The sequence below is a fragment of the Felis catus genome, chromosome A2, assembly GCF_018350175.1.
Source record: "Felis catus isolate Fca126 chromosome A2, F.catus_Fca126_mat1.0, whole genome shotgun sequence".
Lineage (NCBI taxonomy): Eukaryota > Metazoa > Chordata > Mammalia > Carnivora > Felidae > Felis > Felis catus.
Window position 1 is genome coordinate 1,970,476 of NC_058369.1, and position 25,782 is coordinate 1,996,257.

At 48.0% G+C, this 25,782-nt stretch overlaps 1 protein-coding gene and 1 long non-coding RNA gene across 5 annotated transcripts; one reads left to right on the forward strand and one right to left on the reverse strand.

Annotated features, from left to right (window-relative positions):
• LOC101084518 (zinc finger protein 709-like) lies at positions 1-25,782 on the forward strand. Of its 4 annotated transcripts, none has more exons than XM_023243519.2 (4): positions 1-270; positions 19,190-19,352; positions 22,534-22,591; positions 23,175-23,306. In XM_023243519.2, exons 1-4 carry the CDS (start codon positions 268-270, stop codon positions 23,209-23,211), a joined length of 261 nt encoding a protein of 86 aa, XP_023099287.2. In that variant the 5' UTR covers positions 1-267; the 3' UTR covers positions 23,212-23,306. The 4 variants fall into 4 exon arrangements, with proteins under 4 accessions (XP_023099287.2, XP_044899220.1, XP_019671239.2 ...); XM_045043285.1 differs by lacking the exon at positions 1-270 and adding an exon at positions 760-1,166 and having other exon boundaries at positions 23,011-25,782; XM_019815680.3 differs by lacking the exon at positions 1-270 and adding an exon at positions 9,993-10,081 and having other exon boundaries at positions 23,011-25,782.
• On the reverse strand, positions 8,668-9,800 carry LOC111557732. Its single transcript, XR_002737965.2, has 2 exons — positions 9,477-9,800; positions 8,668-9,331 (listed from the first exon to the last, which is right to left on the reverse strand). It is a non-coding gene; the product is annotated as an uncharacterized LOC111557732 (long non-coding RNA).

A 25,782-nucleotide genomic window follows, 5' to 3' on the forward strand; every position in this document is an offset into this window, starting at 1 on the left:
GGAGGGGGAGGAAATCAGACGCGGGACCAATATCCAATCAGATTCGGGGAGAATTATCTTCGGAACACCATCCAATCAGGCCGCAGGGACTGAAGGATCGCCCAATCAGGGCCCGGGACCTGCACACCACCCAATCAGGCCCGAGCGAGAGCCGGGTGGGTGTGGCTCTCAGCCGGGGCGGCTGTTGCAGTGGGATCCTGCGCTGCCGAGGTTGCGGGTGTGCGCGACGTAAGAGGACGCCCCGAGGGCGCGGAGCGGGGCCCCGAGATGGTGAGTGCGCGGGCCGGAGGGGCGGATGGGACCAGCCGGAACTAGGTGGAAGCGGCCGCGGCGGGGTGTCCGCGTCCCCAGGGGTCCGCACCTGGGCCCTGGGCGGTTGGAACTGAGAAGGGAGGCTGGGGGAGGGCAGGGGGGAGGGCGGGGGGGGGGAGGCCTGACTAAGCAGGAGTTTGCGCTCCTCGGTGGAGGACAGGTAGAGACTGTCCGGGTAAGTTGTCACATAAAGGAAACTATTTGTAGCCATAAGGCGGCCTCAGGAAATAGCTTCTGAATCCGCGACTCCCTAGCGGGGACGGGCGGTGGGGGTGGGGGGGAGCTCTGTCGGGGGCAGTCTAGGCGGGCGTGAGGTTGCTCGGAGCGAGCTGGAAGACGTGCCCAGAAAGCACGCGTGCAGTGTGACGGTCACGGAGCCAGAGCTGGTCCCGGGGGCTGAGACTTGGACGTTAGAATCCAGCGGAGGTAAGTGTGGGACGTGGGGCCGGGGCTGAGCGCGCGCTGAGGGAGCAGGTGCACGCGCATGGGGTCCTGGGCTGCGATCTCGGGTAAGAAATGCAGGGTTTTCTCACTTTGGAAACGGCGCGGAGAGTTTCACGGGTTTGGCTGTTTCCTGGCCTGGTGCAGACTGTCAGTCTTTGCTTCCACGCTGTTCCCTTCAAGTCGTAAATGGCTGAGATTGGTTTTCTGGTTTTCCATTTCTTTGTGATTCTGACGCGGACCAGGAAGTTCTGCAAGGGGTGTACTGGGCAATTAGAGCCGGAGAGGCGTAGATCACGGAATGGAGCGGGGGTCCTAAAACGATTGCTTTTCTGGGCACCCCCTAAACCCGCTGAGCTTCCAGGGGGACCCAGGGTGGACCTGTCACCCAACCAACCTGAGTTCTCTGCTTGGTGAGTCAGAAACTGCTCCACACTGAGCAGTCCCAGGAAGAAAACTTTATTAGCAGCAGATACAGAGATCAGTAGATCAGAGGAAATAACTTCCAAAGCCCTGACTCCCCGGAGGGAGGGTGGATGGGCTCTTCTGGTTTAGGGCTGGGATGGGTATTTCCATGGGGAAGCCTCCTCGTCCTGTGTGGGGTGGAAGGAGGGGTGCTGGAGGTGGGCCTTAGGGCAGCAGGCCTGTCCCCAGGAAGTAAGTCATGTACAGGAGGCTGTGCTCCTCCCCCAGTGGAGACTTCAGTGTGATAATGAGGTAAAGGTAATTGGTGGTCATTCCAGAGGTCCCTCCAGGTCCCTCTGCACAGACAGGAATCCTGGGGCTTCTCAAACTTGTTGGGGAGGTTGGGGCTCTGGAGATCTGGTGAGGGCAGTCGATGTGTGATCTGCTCCAGGGGCAGGTTCCTGTCATTTGCCTGAGTTAAAAGGACAGCTGGAAAGGACAGCTTAGGGAAACGTGGGGCAAAGGTCTGTGAGTACAACCACATGGGCTTGGGGTCTAGCTGGTGACAGACCTGAGAGATGACCTCAAATCTGCACCTGGCTGAGGACAGTTTATTACAATCGGTTCCAACAGGGACCTGCTCCCATCTGCGAGAGGGGGATGGGCAGGAAGGCCCAGTGTCAGGATCTGGCCCCTGTGGTGGAGGAAGGCCTCATTGGCTCACGTGCCCAGGGCCTTGTTCCTCAGCTCAGTGGATGCTCAGCGTGTGGGCCACCTGCAGTTCAGGGGCCTGTGGGGAGCACAGCGGCCTGGGCAAAGTTTGGGTAGGAAAGGGGCGGTCGTGGACAGTTGGTCAAACCAGTGTCAAAAGAAAAATCCAAGTTGAGTAAGGAGAGTCCTATACTGAGAAGAATGACTGCAAAGAAGGGGGAGGGGACTGTTGCATTAGGGGCAGGGGCTGTGCAGGGGGAGGGGGACTGTAGCATTAGTGGTGGGGGCTGTGCAGGGAGGCAGGGGGCTGTTGCACTAGGGACACGGGCTGTCCAGGGGGGCAGGGGGGGGCTATTGCATTAGGTGCAGGGGCTGAGAACAGAGTGGGGGGCAGTTGCATTAGGGGCAGGGGCTGTGCAGGGGGAAGGGAGGGCTGTTGCATTAGGATCAGGGGCCATGCAGGGCACGGGGGGGCTGTTGCACTAGGGGCGGGGGCTGTGCAGGGGTGTAGGAGGACTGTTGCATTAGGGGCAGGGGCTGTGCAGGGGGAAGGGGGAGCAGTTGCATTAGGGGCAGGGGAGGCTGTCGCATTAGGGGCAGGGGCCGTGCAGGGGATCGGGGGGCAGTTGCATTTGGGGCAGGGGCTACATCGACACTGTGAGCCTAAGACCTGCGAGTGTCTCAAGAGTCGTGTAGAAGGTAGGAGAGGAGGAAAGAAACCAGGCGTGAGCAGGTGTGGTGCTGACGTTGGGGTTCCCTGAGACCAGCCTGTCCCCTGTCCCCCAGGAGGGGCTGTGTGTGGCTCAGGCTGAGAGCAAGCCCACGTTCAGGGGTCTGGAGGAAGGAGAGAAGCCAAAGCAAAGCGGGACCAGCCAGCATTTTGTGCCCCCTGGTCACGGGGACAAGCAGCTGAGCTGATCGCAGATGAGGCACAAAGTGTGGGTGTGGGGGGTCGGCGCGTGGCCCTGTCGTGGGTGAGCCAGGGGGACTTCCTGTCAGTCTTCTCTCTTTCTCTCTCTCTCTTTTTAAATTTATTTTATTTTGAGGCAGAGAGTGTGAGCAGGGGGAGGGGCAGAGAGACAGGGACAGAGAATCCCAAGCAGGCTCTGAACCCTCACTCAGAGCCCGATGTGGGGCTCGAACCCATGAACCATGACGTCACCACCCTAACCAAAATCAAGACTCACATGATTTAACACTTAACCAACTGAACCACCCAGGAGCACAGCACTCAGGTAGGCGTCTGCAGGTCACCTGTCACCTGTGAGCAGGACCTGTCACCCTGTCCAGCCCAGCACGGATGGCTCTGTCCTCCGCCAGCCTCGCGTTGAGCAGGTGTAAGACGCCCGAGTTCTTTCTGCCTCTTTTCTTCCCCTTCAGGGCAGAGGGTGGTAAGTGTGTCAGGTCGTTCCTGTCCCTGCTGACCCGGGTTACTGGGGGCTTTATCCAGAGAGCGTCCCCTGGGGAAAAGTGTCTCAGGACAGAACTGTCCTTCTCCATGAGGGTTGGGGGGGGGGGGGTCTGCAGGGGGCTCCACACCTTCATGCCAGGTGGGTGGAGTCATGGATCAGAGGATTCATCCCAGGCACCTGGGTTGCTCAGTTGGTTGAGCAGCTGACTTCCCCTCAGGTCGTGATCTCCGGGTTTGTGAGGTCAAGGCCAGGCCTCACATCCAGCTCAATTCTGTCAGACTGTCAGTGGAGAATCCCTTTTCTCTCCCCCTCTCTCTGCCCCTTCCCTGCTTGTGCTGTCCCAAAAATATTAAAAAAAAAAAAAAAAAAAAGATTCATCCAAATGCTAGCGACGGTTCCATGCAGGGTCCAGGGTTGTAAAACTGTGATCCTGATCTGTCTCACATATTGCATATTGTAGCTCATGAGTAAGTTATATGTTAGTAGGAAACGCGGGTGCAGAGTCTGAACCACACGTCAGTGCTGGGTCCTGTCCCTTCTGGCTTCCTGTTTTCTAGTTCGCGGGTGTGACACGGGGTCTCCTGGACGTCGCACGTTGGTTTATCTGATTCCTCCCGGGCTGAGCATTTCTCACGTGTGGGTTTCCTCTTCCGTGGAAGCATTTCCAGCGTGTTGTCTCCTGTATCTCAAGGGTCTGCTTCCTGATGATCTGTTTCCTTCACGTCCCGGAGACATTTGTCTGTTTCATTTCTACGTGTTGTGTTTTGTCCAGGTCAGGGTGTGTCACTTCTCTGTGCTGTCTGCGTGGATGGACCCTTCACGTTGTTAGTAGACTTGAACTTCCCGGTCTCTTCCTGTGTAGATGACCTTCTTTTGTTCTGTGAGAAAACTCCTCCATCGCTCAGGTCTGATCACACGTGCTGGAACTTTTCTGTCCGTGTGTTCCTCTTGTTTCCAGTTAAATCCACCAGACTCGGTTATTGTCCGTGAATCTGATGATTCCTTTTACCCCTTAGATAACCAGCCTTCCCTGGCCCCATGTGTCCAAGTGTCCCCATCTCTGCTGATGCCCTGTGGCACCCGCTGAGCGTATACCCACTTGCTAGAGTCAGGGGCGCCTGTCTGTGCATTTCTTTGTCAATCAGGCTGTTTATCCGTCTGTCTGTTACTGCCTCGTGTTCTAGTTACTGGTAAGTTGTAAATTGAAACTGTCACTTACTTTACCCCCAAAACTGAGTTTGTTCCGGAACAGCAGGGAATTAATTCTGAACGTGTAAGATACACAGGACCACAGGCAGTTACTAGAACAGAGGAGAGGGACGCTCTGCTAGAGAGGCCAGCAGGGGCCGGGATGGAAACCCGGGATGCGGAAGAACCTAGAGCTGGAAGCACAGTGGCTCCCCGCTGGCAGGGCGGGGGTGGGGAGGCGGCGTCCCAGCCGAGGCAGGCTGGGCTTGCAGGGTGCCGGGCTTGCGGCTGGGGCCCCCGGTGAGGACGGGGCAGGACGCGAGGGCGCCCCCTGCCGGCCCCCCACTCCGTCCCTAAGGAGCTTTCCGTGGGCGAATCTCTCCATTTCCTCTGTTTGACCTCCGTGTTTCCTCGGAAGCATCTGCGAGCGAGAGGCGGGTTTGCTGTATTTAGTGGATTTGTCCCTCAGCGCCAGGAAGGACGTCTCCCGCTTGGCGTGTCTCTGTTGGGGGGAAGGAGCAGAGCAGTGAAAACCAGTCGAGGCCACACCTGAGTGACGGGGACGGTTCGGAGGGAGATGCCGTCAGACACTTGTCATCTAGGCCGGGTGCATCAGCAGTGTCAGCCTTGCAGAGCGTGTACTTGTATGAATCACACGATTCACCGGCAATAAAATACGAAAGAAAAGTAGCATAACTCTATGGATTGTTCTAATCGGGGACCCCGGGTCTGAAGGCAGCCCACTGAAATGTTCATTGGCACTTATTCCAACCCCGGGGAGAACGTTCTCCCTGTGGAGGCAGGCCCGGAGTCCTGCTTGCCTCCTGGAAGTCCCCGCCTGGGCCACCGTGAGGGCAGATGGTGAATCCCACGGACCCAGAGGGAGAGAACGAACCCAGGGCATTTGGGAGGAGACAGTGCCGGGAGGGGGGGGGGGGCGGGGACACAAAGCTTAGTGGTGAAGTTTCTGAAAAAGTAGCAAAACTTGAAAGATGTTTTAAAAAGTGTTCTCAAGGGGCGCCTGGGTGGCGCAGTCGGTTAAGCGGCCGACTTCAGCCAGGTCACGATCTCGCGGTCCGTGAGTTCGAGCCCCGCGTCAGGCTCTGGGCTGATGGCTCGGAGCCTGGAGCCTGTTTCCGATTCTGTGTCTCCCTCTCTCTCTGCCCCTCTCCCGTTCATGCTCTGTCTCTCTCTGTCCCAAAAATAAATAAACGTTGAAAAAAAAAATTAAGAAAAAAAAATAAAAAGTGTTCTCAAAAGTGCAGTTTGGAACCACATGTTACCCAGAAATGCAGCCTGTAAGGTTGTGAATGGAGAGACCATGAATTTGGGTAATAGGACGGCATCAGTTAATAGTTCGGATGAAGAAAGACTTTTGTGAATTTAGAGCCTTCTAACACGTGAGAAAAGGCAAGTGACCGGTTCATTTGTCTCGGGATCCTGATGAGCCCTTTCCTGAAAGGCCAGAACCCCACGAAGAGAGTTCCATGAAGCAGAGAAGAAGCAACAGTGAGAAAAAGGGCCCCAAGCCAAGGCCGGACGTCTCGGGAAGGCTGTGGCACAGATGTCGTCTGCTGCTGTTCGGGAAACCTTTCCCGTCACGTCACCATGTGGTGTGCAGGGCAGTCAGGGTTTGCTGTGTGTCTACACGTGCCACATGCATCCAGGGTCTGTGCCCTGGAGTGCGGTGACACAGGGGCTGGCGGGCAGATGCTGACGGGGGGCCTTTCCAGGGAGGCCGGAGAGAACCAGGAGGGGTCTTGTCAGTAGACGAAATCTCCGGAGTTGGAAGGTGGGAGGCCTCAGGGTCTTCCTCCCCCGGGAGGGCACTGTGAACGTGGCTCTCCCACGGCATGGTTATTTTGATAAGAAGCTATTAATTTTTTCCAATACTAACGTATACACCTTTTTGTCACCGAGAGTCAAAGGAGCGAGGGCCAGTGCCTTGGCCGTGCTGTGATTTCTCAGGGTGGGAGTCGGGGGGGGGGGGGCTCTGGAGGGGGGTGTGAGATGGAAAAGGACCAACCCCAGTGCTTTTGGACACGGTGTTTGGGACACAGGGTGTCCCTTGAGTAGCAGTAGTGCCTTCAGTGAGCCCACCTGAGCCCGAGGATCCTAGGTGTTACACAGAGTGAAGGTGTAAGACGGGCCGAACAGAACAGCACCTGGCTGGTAAACTGGGCTCCCGGATCCCTGTGAAGTTTGCGAGGTGTTCCCCAGGTGGGGACGCCCTTTTCTCACAGCACTGCAGCCACAGGACAGGCCCTGGGCTGTCGACAAGAGAAGGCTTCCGCCAGTGAGATAACCTATGAACCGTGACTAACACATACTCCTATTCAGAGAGAGGGGGCTGCGTGAAATCCATTCATGCAAACGGGTTTCCCTGGGTTGTAACCGGACAGGTGGGACCAGCGAGGTTGTCACATTTTTTTGTGGCTTCAGTCTTTCTCCACGAGTACTTCTCGAACACTCTCCTGTTATTGGAGGCCGCTGCTCTACTGTGTGTTCAGTGGTGAGTAGTGAATATTGTAGAATCGCTCCTAGGGCCAGACTGTTCTTTGGCCCAAACCAGAGTTCTCCCTTTTTTCGAAGTAACAGTTAGACTTCTAATAAAGTGTTTCCATTTCTGGGGCGCATTTTGGGGACACCTCTGGTCAGTTTTGCGAAATTATTTTTTAGGAGAACATCCCTTTGAAGTAGAACAGAAGTTTGCCTATTGGTTTCCTTGAGCTGGCTTCCATTTTTTGCGTTGAAGACATGTCAGAGATCAAGAGGGAACTTGGGGCAGAGCCCCTGTGGTCCTTAGGGCCCAGATGTTGGCAATGAGGAGGGGTTGGGAAGGGCTGGGAGGAGGGCTCCCGCACCTGGAGCATTCAGGCTGCTGATAACCTTCTCTCACATGTCCCGCCTGGTTTGCAATCGTAGCGCGAACTGTAGGTGTTTGGTTTTTAGGAGGCTTCAGCTGCCGTAGGTGAGAATTAAGAGTTTTGGCTGTCTTTCCTCCATGTGGGGTGTGAGTCCGCTTGTTTGCCAAAATAACTAAAATGCAGTGGACGTGGAGTCCCATTCCATCTTGGGCCTTTTAAGTAAAAAGCAGGATCCCAGTTCAGCCCATTAAATGCTGCCTGGGTAGATTTCACATGTGAAGAAAGCCCTGAAGTTATGTTGAAGACAAGCTGGAGTCTGTTACAACAGCCGCGTACAGGTTCATCAGGCTCTTGTGTGGAAATCTAGATTTTGTTTTAATTCACAATCTTAGGAAAAGCTACTGTAATTGCTCGGTGGGGATTTCCAGTAAGTATCATAAGCATCTTTCCAGAAGTGGGCATCTGTGTCTCGCGGGTTAGTTTCATCCCATGTGTGGCCTGGGCCTCAGCAACACGCATGTGGACTAATTGATCTAAATCTGGGACACCCTGTTGGTGTGTCCCAGTTGAATAGCTGTGTTATGTTCTTCAGCGAGCTTATGGGGGTTCTAGGCATTTCTGGAAACTTCTGCCTTAGTCCAGGGAACATGAGAAATGTGGGGTTTTAGATCTTGAGAAGCCTTCCCTTTAAAGAGGCCTGGTTAACAGGTTGAGGTAAGGAGGGATCAAGGGCAGGTTCAGAAGAAAAGGGAAGTTCAGAGCTTGTTGAGGAAAGTGGTTGGAGGCAGGTCCCGGGTGTAGAGTAGCCGCCAGATGTCTGCAGACAGGGAAGCCTGGGCGGGAGAAAAAGACACTTCGGAAGCCATTTGTCGTATTTCAGTTGTTTGCCTCCGTTCATTTGAAATAGTCTTTTGCAAAGAGGCACACTTAGATCCTGAAAATATTTGCAAGTCTTGAGGTATCGAATAAAATCTGTATCAAACTCAATGTTCTGAAGTCATGACTTCCTAATTTAATTTTCAATAAAACAAGTTTGGGGAGATCGAAAGTTCCCCATAAAGGCCATTGTAATTTTAAATTACATTTGGTTCAGTTGTTCATTTTTTAGAAATGCACATGAGGACGCACCATGGCTTTTTAAACGTAAGACCGGTCAGGGTCCCGGGTGGGAGCCCCCCCTCCCTGCGCTTTGATTGTAATGCCCGAGGTTGCGACCCCCCACAAGAGACCACCAGAGTCATAAGCCAAAGCCAAGCGGCAAGGGTCGTTGATTGCAGGTTCGAACCTGGACCTCCGCACACTCGTTGCCGGTGACGCTAAGAGGCCCCGAGTGAGGTTTTTACAGCCTTTTTATAGACAGGTACAAACAAGTTATGGGGAAGTTAGGGATTCTTCGCGGTTACGCCAAGCAGTTGTACAGAAGCGGAACAAGCTGGTTAAGCAAGCGGATTGAAGCTAAGTTTGTTTTTCACAGACCAGGATGACTAGGCAAACAGTTTGCCCAGGTCTCCCGTTTCTCCCCTTTCTCAAGTACCTGAGGAACCAAGGGGAAGGGGGAAATATGTTAAGCAAGCAGGTTTACAGAAGCGAGGAATGCCGGTTAGTTCATGTACAGTCACTTATTCTATTACATACCAGACTACATTTAGGAAGTTTCACAACTTACTCTATTACATAGCGGGTTACATTCAGGAAAGGTTTCACAATGCTCGTAGCAAACGGCAAGCAAAACAGACTTCTCAGCAACTGTATTTCTTATCAAAGATCCATAATAAGCAGAAAAGAGAACTTAGCTTTAAACTAAGGCAAGGCTGTCATTTGGATTTAAAGCTGTTCTTTTCATGATGTCTGGAATCCATTTCATGGTGGTTTTCTCTAGACCAGAATAAAATGTATAAACACTAGTCTCTACAGGAGTAGCCTCTTTACAGAAGAAACCAGACCAAGGGCTAGCACATTTCCAACAGGGACGGTTCTAAGAGGTACAGTCCAGTTCTGAAAAGTAGTCGGAACAAAAGCCAAATGAGCTCTCTCAGAAAGGACAAGCCCCTAAGACAGGTCCCCAATAAACCCCGGAGAGCACAGACACAGGACAGCGCAGACCCGGGGAGCGGGGCTCTGATCCTGGCACAAAACTTACCCTGCACTTCAGGGTCCGCGAGAAAGCAGCGCAGTGGGCTCTGTGGGACCTGCACCTGTTTGCTCGCCAGCCCGGAGTGGTTGGGGTCTTTTGTGGGTCCACCAGTGATCAAGTAACTGTTAACCTTAAAACCAGATATTTTTCCAGGAAAAAAATGGGTTTATCTGGGACTAGCAGAGAATTGTAATTTGGGACACATGCCACAGCAAAACCACAGGCAAATCTGGAGGGAAAAAGGGGAGGACTCTAGGGAGGGCTACTCTTTTCTAGAGGAGAGGGGGCATTGGGAGGGGCTGTGCAAACAAGAAGTCCGTTGGAGCAAACTGGGGGGCGGGGGTTCTACGTTCAGGGGCTTCTCACTGGCTGGGCTATGACCATCTCTCATTGGGTGATCCATGACTGCCTCTCATTGGCTGGGCTGCTACTATTCTGTATTGGCAGGGCTGTGGCCGTCTCTCATTGGTTGGGTTGTGGCTCTCACTGGCTGAGCCCTGGCTCTCTCTCATTGGCTGGGCTGTGACCGTCTCTCATTGGCTGGGCTGTTGCCACCCAGGAAATCATCTTCCTTCCTCCTGCATGAGCAGTGATGCATTACGGGTGTGCAGGTGCGTCTCTCCGTGTTGTGTCTGCCCTTGGCCCTGAGCGGCAGGTTCGGGAGCTTCCCCTGTGGACTCCTGACTCCACTTCAGTCGTGTCGCCTTTACTCATCCTGGAAGAGGTGCCCGGCTCCTGGGTGGTTTTCATCCCTGGCGATCGGGAGTCGCGCCGCGGAGAGCAGAGCGCGTGCGCACGCGTGTGTGTGATGGCGCTCGTCCTCCCGGGTCTGGGGCAGGTGGATACGAGGAGCGGACCTGCCGTGCTGGGCGGGAACTCCACGTTGCTCATGCTGGGGGTCCACCAGACTCTTCCAAAGCGGCCGCCCCCGCTTACATCCGCAGCAGGATAAATGAAGGCGAATGCGCCCTGCTCACGGCCTCGCCGGCGCTTCCTGGGGCGTCTTTATAGCCAGTGTGGTGGGTGCGAAGGGGCCTCTGCTGGTGGTAGTTCGAGGTGCGTGTCCCTCGTGACGAATGTCTAGCATCTTTTCATCGACCCACTGGCCATTTGCATATGTTCTTTGGAGAAGTGTCTGGGTGCGCAAATGTTAGGTGTGGGCTTTTCCCCGCCGCCCCATTTCGGGATGAGGGAGTTCCTTTCTGTTCCTAGTTGGCTGAGTATTTTTGTCAAGAGAGGGTGGTGGGTTCAAGGAGATACCTTTTCTGTGTGTAAGTGATCATGGGGTTTTTGTTTCTCTTCTGTTCATGAAGTTTATGACTGCTATTTTCTTGCTGAACCAACCATTTTATTCCCAGATAAATCCCGCTTGGTCACGTTGTAGAATCCATTTTATATATGACTGGTTTTGGTATCACCATAAACTGGCCTCATAGAGTAGGTTGGAAGTGTCTGTGCACAATTAAATTTTGTGGATGGACCACAGATGATTGGTGACATTGAGCATCATTTCATGTGCTTTTTGGCCATTGTGTATCTTCCTGGGGAAATGTGTACTCGCGTTCTTTGTCCGTTATTTAGTTGTATTATTTGTCTTTATACTTTTTTATTGTTGTTACATGAGTTTTTAAAAACCTGTTTAGATCACAAACCTCGTATCAGCTGTGTGACTAGCAAACCCATGTTGCAGCCCCAGACGAAGGGGTGTTGCCTTTGTTGTAACTGATGTAGCTGGGGTTCTGTGTCCTTAGATTTGGGGGACGTGTCTTTTGTTTAAACAACTTTTGATAATTTTATGATAATTGTTTGCTCTTTATGTCAATGATATGGTGGCTTCTTGTATTGCTCCAAAGATATTACGTATGGGGGTTCTGATGTTTGGGGGACCCAGCAGTGTGGGTTGTGTAAGAATTCACCCAACGCAGCACAAAGGAGATAGAGGTTTATTGAATGCACCATGAGGGAGCAGAGGGCCACCAGGAAGTGGTTTGGGGCTAGACTTATAGGGCAGAGTGAGGGAGTGTGGGAACATATGGAAATTCCCTTTTTTATGGTAACTGTGCCTGGTTATAAGTAGGCCATTGGATAGTTGGGGCCTGTGGCCATTTCGAGGTGGGTCACTTCATGAGCCTATTTTTTATGCATCTGTGTGTTCACTGTGGGCCCTCTTGCCTAACTCAGTTTTCCATTGGTGAAGCCTGTTATCTAAATGTGGCCCTGACATCCCCCTGACAGGCGGACAATACAAATCTTTGGCATTAGGGCAGGGGTGTCACCTTCAGTAGCTTCTTCCTGCTGAATGAGGGCATAGAGATGTCCCTGGTGGGTCAACGTTCAGCAGGAAGAGAAGCTGAAATAAAAGACCTTTAATAGTTGACCAAAATCTTCCTCCAGTCCAGGAGTTTAACCAGTTATTAAAGGAGAGGGAGGGATCCTTTCAAGCACCAACATGAGTACCCATATCTTTTAGCAATCCTGTTACATTATTGTAATCTGGAGCATATATTTAACACTCTTTTAAAACGATTTTTTTGGGCGGGTTGGGCTGCCTGGGTGGCTCAGTCTGTTAAGCATCCGATTTGGCTCAGATCATAATCTCACAGTTCGTGGGTTTGAACCCCACATCAGGCTCTGTGCTGACAGCTCAGAGCCTGGAGCCTGCTTTGGATTCTGTGTCTCCCTCTCTGCCCCTCCCCTGCTTATTTCTTTTTGAGAGAGAGAGTGCACGCGGCAGTAGAAGGGCAAGGAGGGTGGAAGACGGGATCCAAAGTGAGCTCTGCGCTGACAGCAGAGATCCCGATGTGGGGCCCAGGAGATGTGACCTGAGCAGAAGTCAGACTCTTAACCAACTGAGCCGCTCAGCCGCCCCAACACTGTTTTAATGAAAGTATACGTTACTCCTTGAGCTGCAGCAGGATTTTCAGGGCTGTTTGGTTTTGCAGGACCACCTCAGTTTCTGGGTGACCGTGTGTTGGGGTTGGTTAAAGGTGATGTCTGTGTGCTTGGTTAAAGCATCTACTTACAATTTTACATTGATAGAGGCAACTCCTGTGACAGAATGTCTAAGGGGTAAAACCATCAAGAAGGCTTCTTTGCCTGATGTCCAGCCTTAATGACATTCTTTTTAAACAATTTTTTTTTACTGTTTATTTTTGAGAGAGAGAGAGAGAGAGAGAGAGAGAGAGAGAGAGAGAGAGAGAGAGAATGTGAGCAGGGGAGGGGCAGAGAGAGAGAGGGAGACACAGAATCCGAAGCAGGCTCCAGGCTCTGAGCTGTCAGCACAGAGCTTGACGTGGGGCTTGAACACACGAACCGTGAGATCAGGACCTGAGTTGAGGTCAGATGCTTAACCGACTGAGCCACCCACGTGCCCCTAGCCTTAATGATATTCTAATGATGAGGAATTGCTGGCAAGTGGGAGGTGACTTGTCCTGGTAGATAAGGGCATCCCTAAGTGCATCATCCAGTCATATCATAAGGAAAGAATGGCTACCCATTATTTCCAGAAGTCTACGGCCAATCCCATGGAGAAGGGGAAATTCGGGATTTTGTGGAGTGATTTTTGGCCTCCCAGCCACACAGAATTGGTCAAGGTGATAGTTGAGTTATGAAAATGTTGGAGAGTTCCTCCCATGTTTTTGGCTGTTCGGATGATCGTATGTCCATGAGGTCTTGTTATCATCCTCACAGTAACAAGCATGATGATTCTTTATACATGAGCTTTTGCCAGTTTCTCTGAACCTCACCTCAAGTTGTCCAGCGTCAGTTTTCAAGACTTTAGGAAAAAGGGTGGTTGTGGTTTTTAATGACTTAAGTCAAGAGGATGGAAGGCTGGAAACCTTAGTTTGGAGAACTCTAGCTAAATATTTGATGAAACCAGAAAAATTCAGGACCTAGTCTGGTTTATAAGAAATAGTATTAAAATCTAATATGTACAAAGATGTGTTATTGAAACATTATTTTTTATTCTCTCTGAAATCACCCTTAAAACCAGAGATAGTCAAATCAAGACTAACAAACATGGCCTAATTATTCACAGAAGCTCAGGAAGAATGTGTTGGTGGGGCGCCTGGGTGGCTCAGTCGGTTAAGCATTCGACTTTGGCTCAGGTCATGATCTCACAGTTTGTGGGTTTGAACCCTGCGTTGGGCTCTGGGCTGACACCTCAGAGCCTGGATCCTGTTTCGGATTCTGTGTCTTCCTCTCTCTCTGCCTCTCCCCTGCTTGTGTTTTGTCTCTCTTGCTCTCAAAAATAAATAAAATATAAAAAAATAATAATAATGACAAAAAGAATAGTGATTGGTCATAGGAGTTTTTTTTAACGACTTGCTTTGCTTGAAATGTTTATAAATAATCTCTAGATTGAATTTTTAATAACCTCTCAAGGCCAGAAGCCAAGTCAAATACTTGCTGTCAGACTTGTCTACAATCCCTGTAGATTCAGGTGAATACCTACCTATTCTTGAGGCCCTGAATAAATCCTGAGGTTACCTGCACCTGCCAGGAATTGACTTTGTCTACTCACCTGGTAAGGCTGCTGGGAACTCTGGCAGCAAGGGATCAGGCCAGCATTTCTAAGGGGCTTGATTGGCTGCATAAAGTCAACCTTATTTCTTTAAAGCTGCCTGGTAGTATCTGTTGTCTTACCATGTCTCTCTGAAATATGACATTTCAGTCGAAGCATCGGTAGGATAACCAACGTTTCCTATGGTGTCCTGTTACAAGAAGCAGAGAGGCTCATTGAACTTACACAAATGCTTATCCTTGACAGGAAAAGAAAGAATACTCACTGAGAGTTTCGGAATTCTGTGGCATTTAGGTAGGGAAAAAAGGGAAATGTTTCCATTTGTTCACAAAGGAATACTTCATCATGTTTCTGTAAGTCCTAGGTATTTCAAGAGAAAACTTCCTCAATTTGTTAGAGCAAACACTATAGAACCAGCAGTATTTCAAATAAGAGTTACAAAAACTATAAGCATCTTTAATTCATTTAGTCCTATGTTAATTAATTCCTGTTTGTTTGAATGCAACTTTCCCATTAGTTCTGGAAATTCTTACCCAGTTCAGTTTTATGATTTAAAGATATCAAATACCTGTATTTACAAAAAAAAAAATCCTTTTCATGAATCTCCTTGAAGACAAAACTCATTTGGCAAGAGCATCAGAACAATAAATATAAATGACAAAAAAACAAAACAACATAGAAATGGCCATGACTCATGATCTGATATGTGACTTCAGTGTAATATAGCTGACAAGGACATCTGCTCGTTTCTTTGACACCTAGTATTTTATTAATTAGAATGTCAAGTGATGATGTTATATGAGAACATATTTAAACTTTATGGATTTTATGTAATTTCAAAACAGCTGTAGTATACACTCAAGTGATACAATCTAAGGTTTATTACTATTTGTTTGACCCTGCTTTCCAAGTAACTTAACATACCAAATATGCAAGCCTAATTAGTCAAAAAAGACTTCGTTTACAATTTCCAAACTTGGGAAAGTGTGTTGGAATCCTCAGAAATTTTTATTTTTATTTATTTTAAATGTTTATTTACTTTTGATACAGAGACAGACAGATCATTACTGGGGGAAGGGCAGAGAGAGAGACACACACACACACAATCTGAAACAGGCTCCATGCTCCAAGCCATCAGCACAGAGCCCGATGTGGGGCTCGAACTCACAAATCGTAAGATCATGACCTGAGCCGAAGTTGGATGCTTAACTGACTGAGCTACTCAGGCACCCCTTGAACTCTCAGAAATTTTTAAAGCACATGTCTAAATAGAATTACAGATCTTACACATTTTGAGAAGTCTTAACTTTAAGTAGTCAAAGACCTGGTGAAAGCAAAACATAGAAACTTTGGTTTTGGGGGCAGATAAGGAAAGGAAGAAGACTTTTGTTTACATCGTCTTGATCAAGACCAGACCAACAATCCAAGAAAGCTTTGTCCCAGCGAGAAAAGTGCATGTTTACTATTGAAGCAGTATCCTTTTAAAATCAATTTATTTCAGGGGCGCCTGGGTGGCGCAGTCGGTTAAGTGTCCGACTTCAGCCAGGTCACGATCTCGTGGTTCGGGAGTTCGAGCCCCGCGTCAGGCTCTGGGCTGATGGCTCAGAGCCTGGAGCCTGTTTCCGATTCTGTGTCTCCCTCTATCTCTGCCCCTCCCCCGTTCATGCTCTGTCTCTCTCTGTCCCAAAAATAAATAAACGTTGAAAAAGAAATTTAATAAAATCAATTTATTTCAATATTAGTTCATCCTAAGCACACACACATAAAATGACTTTCTAAAGCTGTCCCTTCACAGACTTGTCTGCAACATTCTTTTGCACTCAGAGTTTGTCCTGAGATTTTTTTCTCTAAATAACCAGTCTCATTTTAGGAGAAAATTACTTTCTTTCACCTTAACAAAATGTATTCCCATCCCTCATATCTCCTACTCTCTTAGATACAGACTTGCTTTCCCCATTCCGGTCAGTCTCCGTTACATTTAGAAGAATTGTACCTCTTAGAAACCTTAGTCTCCAGTGAAAACCAATTGAGAACTGTCTATACACCAGGATTCTTTAGATGACAAATTTATGGACGCATTTCATAGTTTTTAGGAACATGCCTTTTTCATAGCACAGTCTTTAAATGAGTCACAATGTATGTTTTCCAACAGATGCAGGTATCTTTAGTTTCTCTGCAATAAGAAGCCAAAAGCAGATGAAACTTATTTTTGCTAATTAACATGTTAGTATTTTATCTTATTGAGAAAAGACTTAGATGCCCAGTGAATTAAACCGAATTTATCATTGAACTTAGCAAAATTTCAAAGTTTCAGGTTATGAAAGATTTTGAAAGCTATCTTAAAAATTACCCATGAGAACTTTCTGAGACAAAGTTAACCATGATTTTAACTCATCATTTATTTACAAACTGCAACAGAGCTTATTTGACCTTTAGTATAAAAGTTTTATATGTAATAAATATGTATGGATAACTCTAAAATCATGTCTTTTCGTTACATCAGCAACCTTAAATTAGCTTTAATATCAAATGTATTCTGGGGCAGCTGGGTGGCTTAGTAGGTTAAGTGTCTGACTTTGGCTCAGGTCATGATCTTATGGTTCATGACTTCGAGCCCTGCCGTCGGGCTCTGTGCTGACAGCTCAGAGCCTGGAGCCTGCTTTGGATTCTGTGTCTCCCTCTCTCTTTGCCCCTCTCCTGCTCATGCTCTGTATCTCTCTCTCTCTCAAAAATAAACAAACATTAAAAATTTAAAAAAAATCAAATACGTTGCATCTGCGTCCACTAGGAGTCAATTTGTTGCCCACTGTTTGTTTGTTTTTTTTTTTAACCTGGGATACCTATGGGAAAAATCTAAAGTTGGCCATTAAGTCCAGTAGAGCCCCTGTTCCTGTAGAGGCAGGGGAAAGCCAATGGGTGGAATAAAAGAGAGGTCATCTAGAATGTCTGAAGGGTCAGATGGACCATGTGTCTGAGGAAGACACATTCTGCAGTTTTTGTAGAGGTTGGGATTTGGGGACAGTGCCATGAATATGAAGGCTTGCATGTATGGGACCTGTGAGCATTTGGAGGAGTTCTGGCAAAAGACTTCAAGTTGTGTATGGGGCCATATGTCTTGATCTGGGAGTTTGTATGAGGCCAGGACACATGACATGAAAGATGAGATGATTTTTCTCAGGTCTTGGGGTTCGTGTTTTATCCACTTTTTAAAAATACAGCCCAAAGGCGAGTATAGGAATAGAGGACTTCGTCCCATACTGGGAAAGATCTGCTGCTGATTCCCAAAGGGTTGTCCCACCAAGGGGAATGAGGCTGTGACTTGTGGTTGAGATTTCAGTCAGGGTGTGCACTGTCCTGAAGAAGGACTGGGCCTTATGTCCTTACGTGGGGCACCTGACTTTACTGGGGGCATGCGATCAAGGAGAGTGTCACAACAAATAGCAATAGAAATCTGTGCTGGGGTGTACCCTGCTCTAGGGAGAGACACACACCCGGTGGCCAACCTGGGTCAAAAAAAAAAGGGGAGGACTCAGCACTGAGACCTGTAGGAATGTGTTTCCCTGTAGATCAAGATGGCAGCTGGATACGTGGAAACAAAGGAATTAAGGAAAGGGTCTGAAAGAATAAGCCTGCTGAGACTCCACCAGCATTAGGAAAGGGTCCCAGCTGAGTCTGTAACATGTGGATTCACCCGGCTTGGGCTGCTGTTGCCAACTACACCACATATTGGGAGCAGACCTTGGGGGACAGGGTGAGAAAGCAGAGGAAAGGGGCCCTTCACCCTCATAGACATGGGCAGTCCAACCTATTCACTCTCACACCTTCAGACAGAGTGTGGAGCCACCCTGGCCTCTTTGTTTGAGGAGTACTAGGGTTAGACCTCTTGAAGGGTTAAAAGACAAAGGAGAGGAGAGAGGGATCGCTCTGAAGGCAAGAGGGGAAATCCCTCAGCCTGTTGGGCAAGGGGTGCCCCATAGACGCCCCCTGGGACTTGGGATCCTCACCGAGGAGGAACCTCAGGTGGAGGTTGTCAGGTGCCCAGAGAACACTTAGAGTCAGGCCACCAAGGGAAACTCCCAAGAAATTCCTAGGAAATCCCAGGAGAGGCCGAGTATAGCAGAGGGTCCCTGTGAAGGCCAACAAATGTGGGGTGACCCGATCAGGGGGAGGCCCGCAGCTCGGGGGGTGAGAGAATTCCCCCCAAGGCAGAACAGAGGAGATGGGAGTTTGCTGAATACCCTGCGAGGGAGCAGCGGGCAGGACGGTAAAGAAGAGACCATCTGCCGGGAGGCGGTGCTGGGGGCTACAGTTACGGGGTCACGAGGGAGCATGGGAACCTTTGGAATGCTCCCTGTGTGGGACCTGTGCCCGGTTGTAAGTCGCAGGGGTTAGTTAGGGCCTGTGGCCATTTCGAGGCAGGTCACTCAGGAGCCCGTGTGCATTCAGCTGTGTGCTCACTGTGCCCTTTGCTGCGTGTCTTTCCATCACTCAGGCCTGTTGCCTAAAAACAGTCCATACGCTGTGACTCTTCCTCCTGTGTTAACGTGAGTGGTGGCCGTGTCCCCATCAATCCCTCAGGGACTCTTCCTTCTGGTGCCCTTTTCCTTGAATTCTGGGCCCTGGGTTAAAAGTTTGAGCGGCCCTGCTGACTTCCAAGTTTCTTAAGGCCCCGGACTCGTCTTACACATCAGGTGTGCCAGGCGCCCGGGCCCTGGCCTGTGTCCGTGCCCAGAGTCCACCTAATCCGGGGAAAGGGTCGTGTCTGCCTCTGTCGGAAGAGAGGAGACTCCACCAGGCTTCTTGACTTGTTCCTTTCAGGGCGAGAGCTCCTCACATCAAGCAGCCCTGGAATCTGAGTGTCCACAGCATCCTGATATTCTGGTTCCAGTTCTTGGAGCTGACGAGGCATAATCGTCTTAGAGCAAGCCAAGCGTGTGTCCTCCGGTCTGTGTGTTGTCCGAGTGAATATTTCAGTTTTCGGTCTGTACAGTACTGGTCTGCTCAGATCTGTCTCAGTGTAAATAACCCAGGAAATTGGGTGTGTGTAAGTCTATGTCAGCTGTTGTCCTCACCCTCTGTTGTGACTCAGGGGTCCTAGGAGTGGAGTGCAGCTCCCTGCCTGTCACCCTTTATTCTCCCACACATGTGGGTGTAGAGGGAGCTTTGCTGCAATAGAATATGTGGTATGTTTCAGGCCTCTGTGGTCTTTGAGGATGTGGCTGTGAACTTCACCCCGGAAGAGTGGGCTTTGCTGAATCGTGGTCAGAGGAAGCTCTACAGAGATGTGATGCTGGAGACCTGCAGGAACCTGTCTGCCGTGGGTAAGGATGGCTCCATACCTTCACTGGTCTTTTCAGGTAGGAAGAAGAATAAGTCAAATTTGCAAATGATATGAAACAATACATAGAATGTCCTTAACACTTCACCAAATACTATTAGAACTAATACATGAATTTAGAAGACTTGCAGAACACAAAATTAACATCCCAAAATCTGTTGCACTTCCGTATCTACTATCAAAATAGCAGAGAAATGTAGAAAACAAACCCATGTTAAATTACCTCAAAAACCATAAAATACTATGTTAAATGTAACTAAGGAAGTTTAAAGATATTTACTCTAGGAGGTATAAACATTTAGTGAAAGAAATTGAAGGGGCGTCTGGGTGGCTCAGTTGGTTAAGTGTCAAGTTTGGCTCAGGTCGTGATCTCACGGTCTGTGGGTTCGAGCCCCGCGTTGGGCTCTGTGCTGACAGCTCACAGCCTGGAGCCTGCTTCACATTCTATGTCTTCTTCTCACTCTGCCCCTCCGCCACTCATTCTCTCTCTTTCTCTCTCTCTTTCAAAAATAAATATTAAGAATTTTTTTTTTTTAAATCAATTGAAGGGGCACTTCAGTGGCTCAGTTGGTTGGGCATCCGACTTTGGCTCAGGCCATGATCTCATGGTCTGTGAGTTTGAGCCCTGCGTTGGGCTCTGTGCTGACAGCTCAGAGCCTGGAGCCTGTTTTGGATTCTGTGTTTCCCTCTCTTTGCCCCTCCCCCACTCATGTTCTGTCTCTGTCTCTCTCTCTCAAAAAATAGTAAATAAACATTTAAAAATACTTAAAAAAAAGGAAATTGAAGATGACACAATAAAAAAAGGTATACCATTGTCCTGGATTATAAGAACTAATATTATTGAAAATGCCCATACTATGAAAAGTGTTATACATATTCAATGCAATCCCCATCAATATACAGATAGTATTTTTGAAAGAACTAGAGCAAGAAATTTTAAAATTTTTATGAAAACAGAAAAGATTCCAAATAAAGCAATTTTGAGAAAACATACCAAAGCTGAAGATACAACAGTCTCAGATTTCAAACTATACTAAGCAAAACAGTGTAGTACTGGGACAAAAATAGACACATAGGTCAAGGCAACAGAATAGAGAGTCCAGAAATAAACCCATGCTTCTATGGCCGAATTATGTACAAAGAAGGAGCTGAAAATACACAATGGGGTTAAGACTGTCTCTTCAATAAGTGGTGTTGGGAAAATGAGACAGCTACCTGCAAAGAGGTGAAACTCGGCCAGCTTCATACCCCTTACCTGAAAGGAAACTCAGTATGGATTAAACACCTCGGTGCAGGACTTGAACCCATACACGTCTTAAGACTAAACGGAGGCACTGAATTCATGGACATCAGCCTTAGCAGTATTTTTGTGGACTCATCCCTTCAGGTAAGGGAAACAAAAGGAAAAATAAAAAATTGAAAGGGGAACATAGCAAACATAACAGACATTTTCCCACAGAAAATAATAGAGGTGACCACTTGGCACATGAAAAGCTGCTCAGTATCACTAATCCTCAGGGAAGTGCACATCGAAACCACAATGAGCTGCCCCCTCGCAGCAGCCGGAACGGCTAGTGTCAAGAAGACAGGAAGTACGAGTGTTGGTGAGGATGTGGAGAAAAGGAAGCTCCTCGTCGGTGGGGTTTAAATGGGTGCAACCAGCTTGGCAAACAGTTTGGAATTTCAACAATAAAACGAAACACAACAGTACCATGTAGTCCCTAATCCGCTCCTGGGTAGTTCACCAAAGGAAAAAAGCCAGCACGGTAAGACATGTGCAGCCCCTGGTTCACCGGACTGTTACTCGCTGTACTCAACATAGGGAAGCAATGCAGGTGTCCTTCAACAGATGAATGGATAATGAAGATGTGGTATCTACATACAAGGGACTATCCCTCAGTAATACAAAAGGGACGAAATCGTGACGTTTGTGACACCATGGATGGACCTAGAGAGTATTATACCAAGTAAATAAGTCCGACAGAGAGACCAGCAAAACACGTTACTTACATGTGGAATATGTGGAATCTAAATGACAAAATGAACAGACAACGGAAAATAGGAACAGACTTAAAACCGTAGACAACAAATTGGTGTTTGTGAGATTGGAATGGGATTGAGAGACAGGTGAAATCATGGAGGGGATTGAGAAGAACAGATTTGCACTTGTTGAATAAATAAGTTACCAGAAGGAAAAGTAGAGCATAGGGAATATGGTCAATAATTGTATAGTTGTGTATAATGACAGCAATTACACTTTTTATGATGAGCATTTTGTAATGTATGTAATTGTCAAATCACCGTATTGTACATCTGACACTAATATATAGGTCAGTATGCTTCTAGTAAAAGAATGATTAAATGAATGAGTTAATAAATGAATAAATAATAAAAAGCCACCCAATTATCGGTCATCAATGACCCTGAAGACTAAAGTTAGTGCCCATCTTCCAGATTGCTTGTTGTCCTTCAAATCCTCCCTCCCGCTGAGCTCTTCTCAGGGGCAGGCCAGCAGCCACACACATCACCCGACCTCTAATGGCAGCTGGGGCAGTGTAGGAAGGCTTCACCAAAGGCCTATGTGCCTTCAGAACTGATCAACCCTTGGTTGGACCAGGTTCCGGACAAGGGATTGACATTTGGACCCATCCCCTAGAAACATGACTCTGTTTTTGAGAAGGGTGATATTTGTCATCGACCCGGCTTTCCTGTTGGACTTTTCATCCATCATACCCCATGTGGCCAGTCTTTCTGTCTTCCTATAGAGGTAGGGTGTGGATGTGTGTATCTTGCCCAGTTCCTTCCTACTTGGCTCTTCTGATAATTCTTAACTCCACATTAGTGTCCATCTAGTTTGAAGTATTTCTGAATGAACGGGCTGCCATTTCAGACACTTTCTCTATTATTGCCAAAGCCTCGAGTCACAAGGGTCCTCGGAATTTTTTGGTCACATGACCATTCTTCCTCATGAAGTTCATTTACATTTCGGGATCAGTATATAAATAGAGATACATGGTCTGTTTTCTTACCTTACATATCAGATGATTTCCGAGAAATTCAATTAGACTCCCACTTCTTGTAGTTTCTCCCAGTCAAGGTAAAATGAGTGGATCAAAGACTGAGCGGAATTCTTTGCAGAATGAGCCTCTGAGTGAAAATACTAATGTTTACAAAAAATTATTCCTGTTCTGTGTTTGTAGAGAAGCAGAAATTTCACAGCAGTGGAGATTTGACCCGAATGCAGGAAGGGCTTTTGAGGTGAGTGACACTTGTAAGGGAGGAAGGGGGGGATGTTGGCGATTGTGAGACTGATCTGAAATTAGAGAACAGTTGCAAACCTAGCGCAACAATCATGTAGTCGAAATTTTCACAAGACAAACCTTTATAAATGCATTCTACCTATTGATCATCTGAAAAACAATTCAGTTGGAAAAAATGGTCAGGGAAAAGCATATGTAAGAAGCCCTGAATGTTATGACTCTATTTGAGTCCTCAGGGAGAACAGGAAGCTTGTTCCACTTTGGAACCTTGCACACAGTGCTAAAAACATACTCATTCATTGAGAATATCCATCATGTAACCCAATAATGATTAACAAACATCAATAGATCATTAGGTAATAAAGAGATCACTTATAATCATTATTCCCTAACCATGTACCTTCCTATTTTGAACAGAAGTCCTTTGGTGGAGAGTGTCTGTGAACGTATTGAAGGAGATCCATGTGGAGAAACCCTGAACCCGATTACAAGTCTTACTGTGCATGAGGGCTGTCCCACTGGAGGCAAATCCTGTGAATGCGCTAAGTGTAGGGAAGCCCTCACAGATGGTTTTTTTCTAGGGACTCTGGGAAGATCTCACCCAGGACCCAAATCTAGTCCCTGTGAGGAATGCGGGCCGGCCTGTAGCTCTGTCTCAAGCCTCAGCACTCAGGTGGGTGCAGACCTTGTAGAGAAACCCTATGAAGGTCAGGACACCGGGAGAGCATCAGAGACATACAGAAAGAGTCTGAGTAGTAAAAAATCTCTAGAGTGCAAGAAATGTGGAAAAGCTTTCACTTGCATTTCTTCTTTTCAGGGTCATGTGCAAAATGACTGTGTACAGAGAGCCCATGCATGTGACGTGTGTGGGAAAGCCTTTATGTGTCACTCTGATCTTACACATCACGTGAGAACTCATACTGGGGAGAGAACCTATCAATGTCAGGAGTGTGGGAAAGCCTTCCAGTGTAAGTCAGGCCTGCAGAAACATGTGAGGACTCACACTCCAGAGAAACTCTATAAATATCAGCCCTGTAGGAAATCCTTCCCTGGCCAGCAGTCCTTTCTAGTACCTAGGAGAAGACACACAGGGGACAGACACTTGGAATGTAAGGAGTGTGGGAAAACTTTCAAGAAGCATCTACAGTTTGAACGTCACATGACCACACACAATGTAATGAAACCCTATGAATGTCGGGAGTGTGGCAAAACCTTCAAGCATCACCCAGACCTGCGAGTACATATGAGGACACACACTGGGGAAAGACCCTATGAATGTAAGGAATGTGGGAAATCTTTCCGAAAGTATGAACATGTTAAACGTCACATGACCACTCACAGTACTGTGAAACCCTATGAATGTAAGCAATGTGGCAGAGCCTTCCGGGATCACACAGACCTGCGAGTGCATATGAGGACACACACTGGGGAAAGACCATATGAATGTCAACAATGTGGGAAAGCCTTCAGATATCTTGGGAATCTGCGAGAGCATGTGACAATACACACGGGGGAGAGACCCTATGAATGTCAGGAGTGTGGGAAAGCCTTCAGGTATAACTCATGCCTGCGAGAACATGTGAGGAAACACACTGGGGAGAGACCCTATAAATGTCAGCACTGTGGAAAAGCCTTCATTCGACACCACACCCTCGTACTACATACTGCGAGAAGACACTCAGTGGGCGGACACTTGGAATGTAAGGAGTGTGGGGAAACTTTCAGGAAGCATCAACCTTTTGAACATCACATGACCACACACAATGTAGTGAAACCCTATGAATGTCAGGAGTGTGGGAAAGCCTTCAGGTATCACAGAGACCTACGAATACATGCGTGGACACACACTGGGGAAAAACCCTGTAAATGTCAGCACTGTGGGAAAGCCTTCACATCTCCTTCGAACCTGGGAGCACACATGAGGACACATGCTGAGGAGAGACCTTTTGAGTGTATCGAGTGTGGGAAAGCTTTCCGTCAGCTGCAGAATTTTGAAAGTCATTTGAGAACACACAGCACCATTAAATCCTATGAATGTAAGAAGTGTGGGAAGGTGTACAAGTTCCCCTCGTCTCTTCGAGCGCACATGAAGAAACACCCTGGGGAGAGACCTTGACAAATCACTGCTCCCTTCAAGAACACGTGAGGCTGCACAGTGGACAGTAAGCCTCTGTATGTAAGGACTCTGGTAAGACCTTCCAGTGTCTCGTAGACGTGGGCAGAAGAACCTTACGAATGATCGCTCTGTGGGAAAGCCTTCAGTTGTCCCTCTTCCCTTCGAGAACACACGTGCAAGCACAGTAATGTGAAACATTACACACTTAAGCACCATGGAAAAGCCTGTCCGGGAATCTGTGAGCAAAGCCACACTGTAGGAAAGCATTTATTTTTCCTTCAAATATTTTTTTATGTTTATTTTTGAGACAGAGACAGAGCGTGAGCAGGGGAGGGGCTGAGAGAGAGGGAAACAGAATCTGAGGTAGGCTCCAGGCTCTGAGCTGTCAGCATAGAGCCAGATGTGGGGCTTGAACTCATGAACCGTGAGATCATGATTGAGCCAAAGTCAGATGCTCAAATGACTGAGCCACCCAGGCATCCCTCCTTTCAAATCTTCTTGAAAATGCGAGTCAGTACAACGGAGATGATCCTGAATGCACACAATTTTGGGAAAACTTCAGGTATAGAACTTCATGTATTTTGTTCATGAAAATTCAGGCAGGAGAGAAATCTTTTCATTGTTGTGAATATGGCTTTGACTTTCCAGGTGCCTCTTCCTTGACTGGGATCCCAAGTGTATGAATTCCTAGTTCATCTCACTGATATGAACACTGATGGTTTTAAGTGGCCTTCTTTGTCCTCTATATCTGTACAACCTAGATGTTACCTCAGACTTGAAGTAATCACATGGTTTTGTACAACATGTCTCTTTCCCATTATAATGTCTTTTGGACCTAGAGGTGATAAAAATGTGTCTATTGTTGGTGTGTACTTAACACCTTTATATACTTTTACAAAAAAATGTCTTGAATTATATACATTCCAAAATGTTCTTCATAAGTTTTCATGATGTTAGACCCCTCATTGTTGAAAGGTCTTTTCTGTCCTCTGTTAACGGATACTGGAATTTCCTGATTCTGTGTCTACTCGTCTTTTCAGTCTTTGTTATTAAAAGTTATATTTTCACATCAA

What these genes read in the sequence shown, in the direction of transcription:
- LOC101084518 (XM_045043285.1), top strand. Translation starts at nt 19,283, where the DNA reads ATGCTGGAGACCTGCAGGAACCTGTCTGCCGTGGGTAAGGATGGCTCC. An exon ending in ACCTTCACTGGTCTTTTCAG is followed by an intron (nt 19,353 to 22,533) that starts GTAGGAAGAAGA and finishes CTGTGTTTGTAG; the next exon opens with AGAAGCAGAAATTTCACAGC. An exon ending in ATGCAGGAAGGGCTTTTGAG is followed by an intron (nt 22,592 to 23,010) that starts GTGAGTGACACT and finishes TATTTTGAACAG; the next exon opens with AAGTCCTTTGGTGGAGAGTG.